Consider the following 13,041-nt stretch of genomic DNA (forward strand, 5'->3'; position numbering starts at 1 on the left):
GCTCTAACCACTAGGCTACCCTGTCGCCTCGATTGGTGTGGATTCTTAAATAAATATAAATTATCGCCAAAAGTATCAGTTTGGTATCAGCAATTTTTGTAGCTTTGCCAGTTCTGACTCAAAATGGTGCAGCGGTTTAAGGCACTGCATCTCAGTGCAAGAGATGTAACTATAGTACCTGGTTCGAATACAGGCTGTATCACATCCGGCTGTAATTGGGAATCCCATAGGGCAGAGAACAATTGGCCCAGCGTCATCTGGGTTTGGCCGGAGTAGGCCGTCATTGTAAATAAGAAATTGTTAACTGACTAGCCTAGTTAAATAAAGGTTACAATCAATGATGAATTGTCTTTGTATTAGCAAGAAGAGAGTTATTGTATGGATTAAGCACCTGTTGTAAAGAGGATAGAGCATACCCTTTTATTTACTGTCCTGATTCTGCATAGGAAGACAGGTTGACTCCCACACTGACAATGTTGCCCTAGGTCTGGGATTTCAGAGACAAATAGCCTAAATTATTGAATGAATCCTCTTCAATAGCTTGCATATTGTAATATGAAATGTACAACATGCTGTAATATCAAAACCAGCCAGTGCAGGCCAATGATGGTTTACCAATAGAATACTGTGAGATTGAAATGTATGTGATATGGCTCTCTTATTTCAGCTCAAAGAAAAAAGACACACAAAATACATCAGAACCAGACAACAGGCGTGCCATCTTTCACAGACTATAGAGGCCTTTATTGACATTACCACAACAGTCGGGCACAAAACCATCTTCTGTACATCACTGTTCCCTTATTAAATAACTACAACAAGAGTAAAAGAGTTGACTGTATATAAATAATCTAATCATTCAGCAACATCTAGGCAGGTGACCAGAGAGGTGGTGGGCGCGAGCAAAAGTACGATGGCAGCGGGGGCAGGAGTATGGTCTCTCACCAGTGTGGGTCCTCATGTGAGTTTTAAGGTGGCCGACCATGCGGAAGCTTTTGTCACACTCCTGGCAGTGATATGGCCGTGAGCCATTGTGGATCCTCATATGTTTGCCCAGATCCCCGGAAGAGGTATAGCAGCCGTGGCAGACAGAACATTCATACGGCTTCTCTCCAGTGTGGGTGCGTATGTGTTTTGTGAGATCTCCAGACTGAGTGAAGCTTTTGCCGCACTCAGTACAGGTGTATGGTTTCTCACCTGTGTGAGTGCGCTGGTGGTTCTTCAGGTGTGCGTGTCGGAAAAATGTCTTGTCACACACTGTGCAATGGAAAGGCCTCTCCCCAGTGTGTGTGCGCTGGTGGGTTTTCAACGCAGCAATGTTTATGAACTTCAGCCCACAAACCCCACAATGGTAGTTCCTTTCATTGCTGTGGATCTTCAGATGCAACTTCAGATAACCTTTATCTGCAAAATCTTTACCACACACAGTACATTTGAAAGGTCTCTCCCCTGAGTGTGTGCGCAGGTGAAGCTTCAAAGAATCACTGTATGCAAACCGCCTGTCACATTTGGGGCAGGATAAAGGCTTCTCGCCAGAGTGAACGGTCATGTGAACTCGGAGGTGCCACATCCGGGCAAAATCCTTTCCGCAGTCCTGGCATTTGAATGGCTTGACCCCCGAGTGTATCATCATGTGTTTGCAATGACTGCTGGCTTCTGAGAAGCTCTTGCCACACTCCTTACAGACGTAAGGCTTCTCGCCGGTGTGTGTGCGCATGTGAATGCGCAGATTCTGAGGACTAGAGCAGCTTTTGCCACACTCTGAGCATGGCATGCCGATGTTCAGACAGACAGGGCCATTCTCAAGCTTAGTGTCCTCAGGCTTGTGACACTGGTGAGGCCCCAGTCCCCAGCAATTCTTGAAGCTCTTTCCACAGTCAGCGCAACTGAGGTATCCATCTGTGAAAGCGACAGCCATTTTATGCCAAACCTTGCAGTGAGTATGCAGTCTGGCTATGTACTGGAAGCTGCGGGCACAATAGGGGCAGGGGTGGAGTTTTCTCAGAGATGGAGAGGGGTGGGCCTGACGGGTGTGGACGTGTAGCTGCCGTGAGGTATGGAACATGCAGCTACAGTGGGGACAGCTGTGTGTGGGGGCATACACGGTTTTACTCGTTGAGACATGGCCTTTGAACAAAGCCAGGTACTGCTTATGGTGTTTGGTCTTCATGTGGTTCTCCAGGAAGTAACAGTCAGTGAAGGAGATGGTGCAGTGTGGACAAGGAAAGAACTGAGGAGAAGAGACTGAGGGAGGGACAGAGCAGTGGAAAGAAGGTAGAAAGAGGGAGAAGTGAGAGATGGGACAGAACATAGTTGTGTTTTCCTACATTTCCTCATTCAACAAAGCGCTTGAGTAAATATCTCTGCTAAATATTAATTTCAAAGTTTGCTAAATTAATGTTCAGGTGATGTTCAAGTAATCCCATCATCCATTTCAAATACAGTGTTGTGGGTGAACTGGATGTATGAACTATGCCTTACCGCCATTGGGCTCATCTGGGTTTTCCTCCTTCACCAAACACACTTTAGTGTCTCGCAGAAGAGTCTTAACCACCACCTTATGGATTAGAAAGATGAAGAAACCACAGTATGCATGAACCAAAAGTCAAAACACTCTTATCTAGTTACTAACCGTCACATGTTGGGAACTCTTCTTACATTAGACAATCTTGTTAGCATCACCATAGGACTCCTTGATATCTGGCTACACCCGGTCATTGGATTGGATGTATGTTGATGTTTGATGTGCTTCTTCTGGAAGGAAGGAACTGAACGGTTTTGTTCCTCTCCCATTCCCTGCTGTTCAAAGTCTGTTGGTTCCTCTTTGATTTGGATGGAGCTGATACAATCCCCTTTAGTAATGTAGGGTGCTTGACTAATGTCTGATTCTTCTCGATTGTAGTCAACATCATCTGACTGTGTTCCAAACTCTGTTTTGATTAGGTCTCGATGGTGTTTAGTCCTCTTGGTTTTGTTGTGTTGCTTTTTCCCAGGTTTGTTCTTCATCTTGTTGACTGGAGTGCTTCTTCATTTGAATTCTGTGGGGAAAAGAGCAGGTTTTATTGAGCATCACCCTTAGAGAGCTATACCAAGCAGTGATCATATTAATAAACCATGCAACACTATAAGTCACAGGAAGGCCAAAAAGATCATCAAGGCCAACAACCACCCGAGCAACTGCATGTTCACCCCGCTATCATCCAGAATGCAAGGTCAGTACAGGTGCATCAAAGCTGGGCCCGAGACTGAAAAACAGCTTCTATCTCAAGGCCATCAGACTAGCACAGAGAGGCTGCCATATAGACTTGAAATCATTGGTCACTTTAATAAATGGAACACTAGTCACTTTAATAATGCTACTTTAACAATGTTTACATATCTTGCATTACTCATCTCATGTGTATATACTGAATTCTATACCATCTATTGCATCTCTTGGCCAGGTCGCAATTGTAAATGAGAACTTGTTCTCAACTTGCCTACCTGGTTAAATAAAGGTAAAATAAATAAATAAATATCTTAGCCTATGCCGCTCTGACATTGCTCATCCATATATTTATACATTCTTATTCCATTCATTTACTTAAATGTGTGTGTATTAGGTTTTTGTTGTGGAATTGTTAGATATTTATTACTTGTTAGATATTGCTGCACTGTCAGAACTAGAAGAACAAGCATTTCGCTACACTCGCAATAACATCTGCTAACCATGTATGTGTATGTGACTAATACAATTTGATTTGAACAATCATCGGGTAATTTTTAAAACCACAAGTCTGTATGAACAATCAACGTAAATGTATACGTTTTAAACAGTCAACCTACCAGTAATAATAGGCCTATAGACGGGTTGGTTGTTAAGCAACAAACCCGACGCCTGTACAACTAAGGCAAAACAGACGGGGTTGTGTTAAATTGCTGACAACATGTAAACTATATTTAGTCTCCAATGTTTATTGAAAACATAAATACATTTGCACCATGAGAACTTGTCTCTCAAATACATCGTTACATATCTTGGTTAGCTAGCTAACGAATTTGAGTCATAATAGCATAGATGACGTGGCAACAGTAAAAACACCTCAAAACACGACATGGTATCAATAACAAGATAAAACGATATGAAACCAGCCATTAACGATTCCCCACACGGCAGCTTCTTGTCATTGTTGTTAGCTATTTGGCTATCCAGAATCACAACACATGGAGTTATGCCACATTGAAGCATGCGCATCCTTTTCGTGACGTTGTCAGCTAACCCTCAATATGACATTAGCATTCATGTTGCTACCAACCCCCTCCCTCAGACATAGCATAGCTCGTTATAGGATTATATTACAGGCAGCAAACTCTACTTACTGTTGCAGCCAACTAGCTACTGTTTTGAGCTGCTAGTAGCCTAGTCTTTGTAAATGAGAACAACACAACGAAGGCCAATTACTTTGTATCTTGTAAATGCTCAACGAGAGAATGGCACACAGCTTCACTTTCCTTTGTTGACGCCTTAAAACACTGCACTTCCGGGTCTATGTCCGCAACGTTCCTCCACATAAAGAACAAGGTCGTCACTAGTTACCACATTCACAAAGTCATAAACCCCGCATTAAAAAAAAAACATTATACCTCATTTAGCAGACACTCCTAAACAGTAGTGAATGCATAGCTTTTTGTATTGTTCCCCCGTGGGAATCGAATGCCCAACTCTGACGTTACAAGCACCAACCTCTACCAACTGAGCCACACGGAACCTATTCTACAATTTCAACAAAAAAACGTGGTTTAAACCTTAACCACAGTGCTAACCTTATGTATGAACATATTTTGACTTTGTGGATTTGGTAAGTAGTGGAAACCATAGAACAAGGAACCAGATGTTTCACCGGATGTGTAAATCTGAAGCATCCGGTTGGAATTTCCACTTCACACCAAATATGGTGTGAAGAAGCCCAGCGGTCTAGCCTGACCACTGAGATATAATAAGAATGAGCCTGATGACTTGCACAAAATTCTTCTGCTGCTCTGTCGTTCGCTATGTACTTTAGTCGGAGACTCCCATAATTGAAGTAGTTTGTGGTGAAGAGGGGCACGAGCATCAAAGTCAACAACATATTTTCAAACCATCGCTTTACCCAGGGAGAAAGACTGCCCCTCATAGATAGCGATAGCGCTGACGTCACCCATCTATTCCTATGGAAAACTCCCGATGGCGTATTTGAATTGCGCGGCGCGGCGCCATTGGCACAGACAGAATAATCAGCAAGATATTTCAACAGGATGCATAAGTGTGAAGCATCCGGTTAGCGTTTCCACTCACTACCAAAAATGGTTATGAGAGAACACTAGAATCTATTACAAACAGAGTGGACTAAGTTTTGTAGATTTTATCCTTCGCCAAAGTTTGTTAGGAAGGACACATTGAGTTACGGACATGTTCAATCTCTCCCTATCCCAGTCTGCTGTCCCCACTTGCTTCAAAATGTCCATCATTGTTCCTGCACCCAAGAAAACAAAGGTAATTTAACTAAATGACTATCGCCCATAGCACTCACTTCTGTCGTCATGAAGTGCTTGAGAGGCTAGTTAACGATCATATCACCTCTACCTTACCTGTCACCCTAGACCCACTTCAATGTGCTTATGTAACAGATGTATATCTACTCTCCTTGTGTTGTTTTCTCCAAACAAATCACATCCGCCAGTGGTCCCAGTTGAGCATAATTTATTTCTGTTGCTGTTGTTAAATGGGAAACAGCACGTTAGTTGTGCAGGGCTTAACGATATTGATGGGTGTCGATGGCAAAATCTGTAGCATGAAGACAACTGTGTTAGCAGTGGCTTATGTGACCATTACATCAGTGTATGCTAGCTAACACACTTATTTACAGCAATCATATGCCAAAGCACATCCCAGAAAGGCCCTCAATCCCTAACAGGTACCATATTTATACCACACATGTATAAATCAGTAACGTACAGAACTTGTACACATTGTAAAATAGAAAACAGTATTCAGAACGTGACCTACCCCTTGCATCACATTTTCATACTGGGAAGACCTGACGCTCCCCCTATTTGCAAGCGGGGCCATACACAACACACCTTATTGTCATCAGAGTTGAACCAACCAATAAGAATGCTTGAACATTAAATACACATTTCTTTAGAGGCAAGTGGAAACATAACCAACCCTGTTACACTTACCACCCCAATATATCCACAGAGGATGTAATCGCCATCGCACTGCCCTATCCCATCTGGACAAGAAGAATACCTATGTCAGAATGCTGTTCATTGTCTATAGCTCAGCCTTCAACAGCATAGTACCGCCAAAGCTCATCATTAAGCTCGGGGCCCTGGGTCTGAACCCCGCCCTGTGCAACTGGGCCCAGGACTTAATGACAGGCTGCCCCCAGGTGGTGAAGGAAGGAAACAACACTTCCACTTCGCTGATCCTCAACACAGGGGCCCCACAAGGGTGCATGCTCAGCCCCCTCCTGTTCTCGCTGTTCACTCATACTGCGTGGCTACGCATGCCGACAACTCAATCATCAAGTTTGCATATGACGCAACAGTAGTATGCCTGATTGCCAACAATGATGAGACAGCCGACAGGGAGGTGAGGGCCCTGGCGGAGTGGTGCCAGGAAAATAACCTCTCCATCAACATCAACAAAATGAAGAAGCTGATCATGTACTTCAGGAAACAGCAGAGGGAGCACACTCTGATCCACATCGAAGGGACAGCAGTGGAGAAGGTGGAAAGCTCCAAGTTCCCAGGCGTACACATCACTAACATTCTGAAATGGTCCACCCACACAGACAGTGTGATGAAGAAGGGGCAACAGTGCCTCTTCAACCTCAGGAGGCTGAATGGCCCCTAAGACCAATAGAAACCTTTACAGATGCACAAATGAGAGCCTCCTATCAGGCTGTATCACCACCTGTACGGCAACTGCACCACCCTAAACCGCAGGGCTCTCCAGAGGGTGGTACGGTCTGCCCAACACATCACCGGGGCACACTGCATGCCCTCCAGGACACCAACAGCACCCGATAACACAGGAAGGCCAAAAATATCAAAGGACATCAACCACCCGAGCCACGGCCTGTTCACCCAGCTATCATCCAGAGGGCGAGGTCAGTATAGGTGCATCAAAGCTGGGACCAAGAGACTGAAAAAAAGCTTCTATCTCAAGACTGTTTTATTTTAAGGGATGGATCAGCATTTATATTGCAAATAGATTGTTGCTTCCATCAATGTAATTGTCTGCACCATATATTTCGGGGGTAAATATATCCATATACAGTTGAAGTCGGAAGTTTACATACACCTTAGCCAAATACATTTAAACTCTGTTTTTCACAATTCCTGAAATTTAATCCTAGTAAACATTTCCTGTCTTAGGTCAGTTAGGATCACCACACCATTTTAAGAATGTAAAATGTCAGAATAGTAGAGCTAATGATTATTTCAGCTTTGATTTCTTTCATCACATTCCCAGTGGGTCAGAAGTTTACATACACTAAATTAGTATTTGGTAGCAAAAAGTACGATGAAAATTTCTCCAAAAAGTACGATCTTTGTCCCCATGTGCTGTTGCAAACCGTAGTCTGGATCTTTTTATGGCGGTTTTGGAGCAGTGGCTTCTTCCTTGCTGAGCGGCCTTTCAGGTTATGTCGATATAGGACTCGTTTTACTGTGGATATAGATCCTTTTGTACCTTTTTCCTCCAGCATCTTCACAAGTTCCTTTGCTGTTGTTCGGCGATTGATTTGCACTTTTCGCACCAAAGCATGTTCATCTCTAGGAGACAGAACGCGTCTCCTTCCTGAGCAGTTTGATGGCTGCGTGGTCCCATGGTGTTTATACTTGCGTACTATTGTTTGTACAGATGAATGTGCTACCTTCAGGTGTTTGGAAATTGCTCCTAAGGATGACCCAGACTTGTGGAGGTATACCATTTTTTTCTGAGGACTTCGCTGATTTCTTTTGATTTTCCCATGATGTCAAGCAAAGAGGCACTGAGTTTGAAGGTAGGCCTTGAAATACATCTACAGGTACACCTCCAATTGACTCAAAGGATGTCAATTAGCCTATCAGAAGCTTCTAAAGCCATGACATCATTTTCAGGAATTTTTCAAGTTGTTTGAAGGCACAGTCAACTTAGTGTATGTAAACTTATGACCCACACACACACACACACACACACACACACACACACACACTCATACACACTCAACCCCTTTCCCCCACAACAACCATAGACTCAGATTCTCAACAGTTGCACCATCCAGAGCCCAACTCAAAAAAGGTCTTGATTTACAAATGCATATACAGTTGCAGCTGTATGAGAAGGCCTGCAAAACATTTTTTTTTTAAATGGTCAGAAATGGGGAGATTTGATTAACCATTGTCATGTCCTAGATGATGGAGGTCAGATATACCCCATAGACTGTAAAATAGCCATCACTAGCCGGCTACCACCCGACTATTCAACCCTGCACCTTAGAGGCTGCTGCCCTAAATACATAGACATGGAATCCCTGGCCACTTTAATAATGGAACACTTGTCACCTTAATAATGTTTACATACTGCTTTACTCATCTCAAATGTATATACCCTATTCTATTCTACTATATTTTAGTTAATGCCACTCCGACATTGCTTGTGCTAATATTCCGGCGCCGACAGAAATGGCCGCCTCGCTTCGCGTTCCTAGGAAACTATGCAGTTTTTTTACGTTTTATTTCTTACATTAGTACCCCAGGTCATCTTAGGTTTCATTACATACAGTCGAGAAGAACTACTGAATATAAGATCAGCGTCAACTCACCATCAGTACGACCAAGAATATGATTTTCACGAAGCGGATCCTGTGTTCTGCCTTTCAACCAGGACAACGGAATGGATCCCATGCGGCGACCCAAAAAAATGACTCCGTAAAAGAGGGAAACGAGGCGGTCTTCTGGTCAGACTCCGGAGACGGGCACATCGTGCACCACTCCCTAGCATTATTCTCGCCAATGTCCAGTCTCTTGACAACAAGGTTGATGAAATCCGAGCAAGGGTAGCATTCCAGAGGGACATCAGAGACTGTAACGTTCTTTGCTTCACGGAAACATGGCTCACTGGAGAGACGCTATCGGAGGCGGTGCAGCCAGCGGGTTTCTCCACGCATCGCGCCGACAGAAACAAACATCTTTCTGGTAAGAAGAGGGGCGGGGGCGTATGCCTTATGGCTAACGAGACATGGTGTGATGAAAGAAACATACAGGAACTCAAATCCTTCTGTTCACCTGATTTAGAATTCCTCACAATCAAATGTCGACCACATTATCTACCAAGAGAATTCTCTTCGATTATAATCACAGCCGTATATATCCCCCAAGCAGACACATCTATGGCTCTGAACGAACTTTTTTGACTCTTTGCAAACTGGAATCCATTTATCCGGAGGCTGCATTCATTGTAGCTGGGGATTTTAACAAGGCTAATCTGAAAACAAGACTCCCTAAATTTTATCAGCATATCGATTGCGCAACCAGGGGTGGAAAAACCTTGGATCATTGTTACTCTAACTTCCGCGACGCATATAAGGCCCTGCCCCGCCCTCCTTTCGGAAAAGCTGACCACGACTCCATTTTGTTGATCCCTGCCTACAGACAGAAACTAAAAAAAGTAGCTCCCACGCTGAGGTCTGTTCAACGCTGGTCTGACCAAGCTGATTCCACACTCCAAGACTGCTTCCATCACGTGGACTGGGAGATGTTTCATATTGTGTCAGATAACAACATTGACGAATACGCTGATTCAGTGTGCGAGTTCATTAGAACGTGCGTTGAAGATGTCGTTCCCATAGCAACGATTAAAACATTCCCTAACCAGAAAGCGTGGATTGATGGCAGCATTCGCGTGAAACTGAAAGCGCGAACCACTGCTTTTAATCAGGGCAAGGTGACTGGTAACATGACCGAATACAAACAGTGCAGCTATTCCCTCCGCAAGGCTATCAAAAAAGCTAAGCGTCAGTACAGAGACAAAGTAGAATCTCAATTCAACGGCTCAGACACAAGAGGCATGTGGCAGGGTCTACACTCAATCACGGACTACAAGAAGAAAACCAGCCCAGTCACGGACTAGGATGTCTTGCTCCCAGGCAGACTAAATAACTTTTTTGCCCGCTTTGGGGACAATACAGTGCCACTGACACGGCCTGCAACGAAAACATGCAGACTCTCCTTCACTGCAGCCGAGGTGAGTAAGACATTCATTTAAACGTGTTAACCCTCGCAAGGCTGCAGGCCCAGACGGCATCCCCAGCCACGCCCTCAGAGCATGCGCAGACCAGCTGGCCGGTGTGTTTACGGACATATTCAATCAATCCCTATACCAGTCTGCTGTTCCCACATGCTTCAAGAGGGCCACCATTGTTCCTGTTCCCAAGAAAGCTAAGGTAACTGAGCTAAACGACTACCGCCCCGTAGCACTCACTTCCGTCATCATGAAGTGCTTTGAGAGACTAGTCAAGGACCATATCACCTCCACCCTACCTGACACCCTAGACCCACTCCAATTTGCTTACCGCCCAAATAGGTCCACAGACGATGCAATCTCAACCACACTGCACACTGCCCTAACCCATCTGGACAAGAGGAATACCTATGTGAGAATGCTGTTCATCGACTACAGCTCGGCATTCAACACCATAGTACCCTCCAAGCTCGTCATCAAGCTCGAGACCCTGGGTCTCGACCCCGCCCTGTGCAACTGGGCACTGGACTTCCTGACGGGCCGCCCCCAGGTGGTGAGGGTAGGCAACAACATCTCCACCCCGCTGATCCTCAACACTGGGGCCCCACAAGGGTGCATTGTGAGCCCTCTCCTGTACTCCCTGTTCACCCACGACTGCGTGGCCACGCACGCCTCCAACTCAATCATCAAGTTTGCGGACGACACAACAGTGGTAGGCTTGATTACCAACAACGACGAGACGGCCTACAGGGAGGAGGTGAGGGCCCTCGGAGTGTGGTGTCAGGAAAATAACCTCACACTCAACGTCAACAAAACTAAGGAGATGATTGTGGACTTCAGGAAACAGCAGAGGGAATTCCCCCCTATCCACATCGATGGAACAGTAGTGGAGAGGGTAGCAAGTTAAGTTCCTCGGCATACACATCAAAGACAAACTGAATTGGTCCACTCACACAGACAGCATCGTGAAGAAGGCGCAGCAGCGCCTCTTCAACCTCAGGAGGCTGAAGAAATTCGGCTTGTCACCAAAAGCACTCACAAACTTCTACAGATGCACAATCGAGAGCATCCTGAGGGGTGCATCACCGCCTGGTATGGCAACTGCTCCGCCCACAACCGTAAGGCTCTCCAGAGGGTAGTGAGGTCTGCACAACGCATCACCGGGGGCAAACTACCTGCCCTCCAGGACACCTACACCACCCGATGTTACAGGAAGGCCATAAAGATCATGAAGGACAACAACCACCCGAGCCACTACCTGTTCACCCAGCTATCGTCCAGAAGGCGAGGTCAGTACAGGTGCATCAAATCTGGGACCGAGAGACTGAAAAACAGCTTCTATCTCAAGGCCATCAGACTGTTAAACAGCCACCACTAACATTGAGTGGCTGCTGCCAACACACTGACACTGACTCAACTCCAGCCACTTTAATAATGGGAATTGATGGGAAATGATGTAAAATATATCACTAGCCACTTTAAACAATGCTACCTAATATAATGTTACATACCCTACATTATTCATCTCATATGCATACGTATATACTGTACTCTATATCATCTACTGCATCCTTATGTAATACATGTATCACTAGCCACTTTAACTATGCCACTTTGTTTACATACTCATCTCATATGTATATACTGTACTCGATACCATCTACTGTATCTTGCCTATGCTGCTCTGTACCATCACTCATTCATATATCTTTATGTACATATTCTTTATCCCCTTACACTGTGTATAAGACAGTAGTTTTGGAATTGTTAGTTAGATTACTTGTTGGTTATTACTGCATTGTCGGAACTAGAAGCACAAGCATTTCGCTACACTCGCATTAACATCTGCAAACCATGCGTATGTGACAAATAAAATTGGATTTGATTTATTTATACATTTCTTACTTCCATTATTTTACTTTTAGATTTGTGCATTGTTGTGAATTGTTAGATATTAATTCACTGTTGGAGCTCGGAACACAACCACTTCGCTACACCCGCAATAACATCTTTTAAATATACTCTACCGTTCAAAAGTTTGGGGTCACTTAGAAATGTCTTTGTTTTGAAAGAAAACCTTTTTTTTGTCCATTAAAATAACATTAAATTGATCTGAAATACAGTGTAGACATTGTTAATGTTGTAAATGACTAGTGTAGCTGGAAACGGCTGATTTTTAATGGATATCTACATAGGTGTACAGAGGCCCATTATCAGCATCCATCACTCCTGTGTTTCAATGGCACGTTGTGTTACCTAATCCAAGTTTATCATTTTAAAAGGCTAATTGATCATTAGAAAACCCTTTTGCAATTATATTAGCACAGCTGAAAACTGTATTGCTGATTAAAGAAGCAATAAAACTGTCAGTCTTTAGACTAGTTGAGTATCTGGAGCATCAGAAATTGTGGGTTCAATTACAGACTCAAAATGGCCAGAAACAAATAACTTTCCACTGAAACTCGTCAGTCTATTCATGCTCTGAGAAATGAAGGCTATTCCATGCGAGAAATTGCCAAGAAACTGAAGATTTCGTACAACGCTGTGTGCTACTGCCTTCACAGAACAGCGCAAACGGTCTCTAACCAGAATAGAAAGAGGAGTGGGAGGCCCCGGTTCTACACTCATTTAAACTCCTTACTTGTTTGTTGAAACGATGAACAAACGCCACCTGCTGTAGAAAGACCGAGTTTCTGCGAGTTATGCTTTCCTCTTCCTTTTTGTTAATCAGTGGTCTCACGCCGAGGCAGCTCGGTTCCAAATCGAATGCAATCTACTTTCAGCAGGTG

General features: G+C 44.2%; 1 protein-coding gene across 4 annotated transcripts; it reads right to left on the minus strand.

The window, feature by feature from the left end:
- Positions 1-715: 715 nt before the first annotated feature.
- LOC121840611 (gastrula zinc finger protein XlCGF57.1-like) lies at positions 716-13,041 on the minus strand. 4 transcript variants are annotated; one of them, XM_042304925.1, is made up of 4 exons: positions 12,894-13,041; positions 2,659-3,038; positions 2,482-2,557; positions 716-2,244 (listed from the first exon to the last, which is right to left on the minus strand). In XM_042304925.1, exons 2-4 carry the CDS (start codon positions 3,004-3,006, stop codon positions 860-862), a joined length of 1,809 nt encoding a protein of 602 aa, XP_042160859.1. In that variant the 5' UTR covers positions 3,007-3,038; positions 12,894-13,041; the 3' UTR covers positions 716-859. The 4 variants fall into 4 exon arrangements, with proteins under 4 accessions (XP_042160859.1, XP_042160858.1, XP_042160857.1 ...); XM_042304924.1 differs by lacking the exon at positions 12,894-13,041 and adding an exon at positions 4,624-4,774; XM_042304923.1 differs by lacking the exon at positions 12,894-13,041 and adding an exon at positions 4,442-4,586.

This window comes from Oncorhynchus tshawytscha, linkage group LG23 (genome assembly GCF_018296145.1).
Source record: "Oncorhynchus tshawytscha isolate Ot180627B linkage group LG23, Otsh_v2.0, whole genome shotgun sequence".
NCBI lineage: Eukaryota > Metazoa > Chordata > Actinopteri > Salmoniformes > Salmonidae > Oncorhynchus > Oncorhynchus tshawytscha.

Excerpts from the sequence above, each read along its gene's own strand:
- LOC121840611 (XM_042304925.1), bottom strand. The coding sequence starts at position 3,006 with ATGAAGAACAAACCTGGGAAAAAGCAACACAACAAAACCAAGAGGACT. Across the intron at positions 2,558-2,658 it reads TGCTAACAAGATTGTCTAAT|GTGGTGGTTAAGACTCTTCT; the intron begins GTAAGAAGAGTT and ends CTAATCCATAAG. Across the intron at positions 2,245-2,481 it reads CCCAGATGAGCCCAATGGCG|TCTCTTCTCCTCAGTTCTTT; the intron begins GTAAGGCATAGT and ends TCCCTCCCTCAG.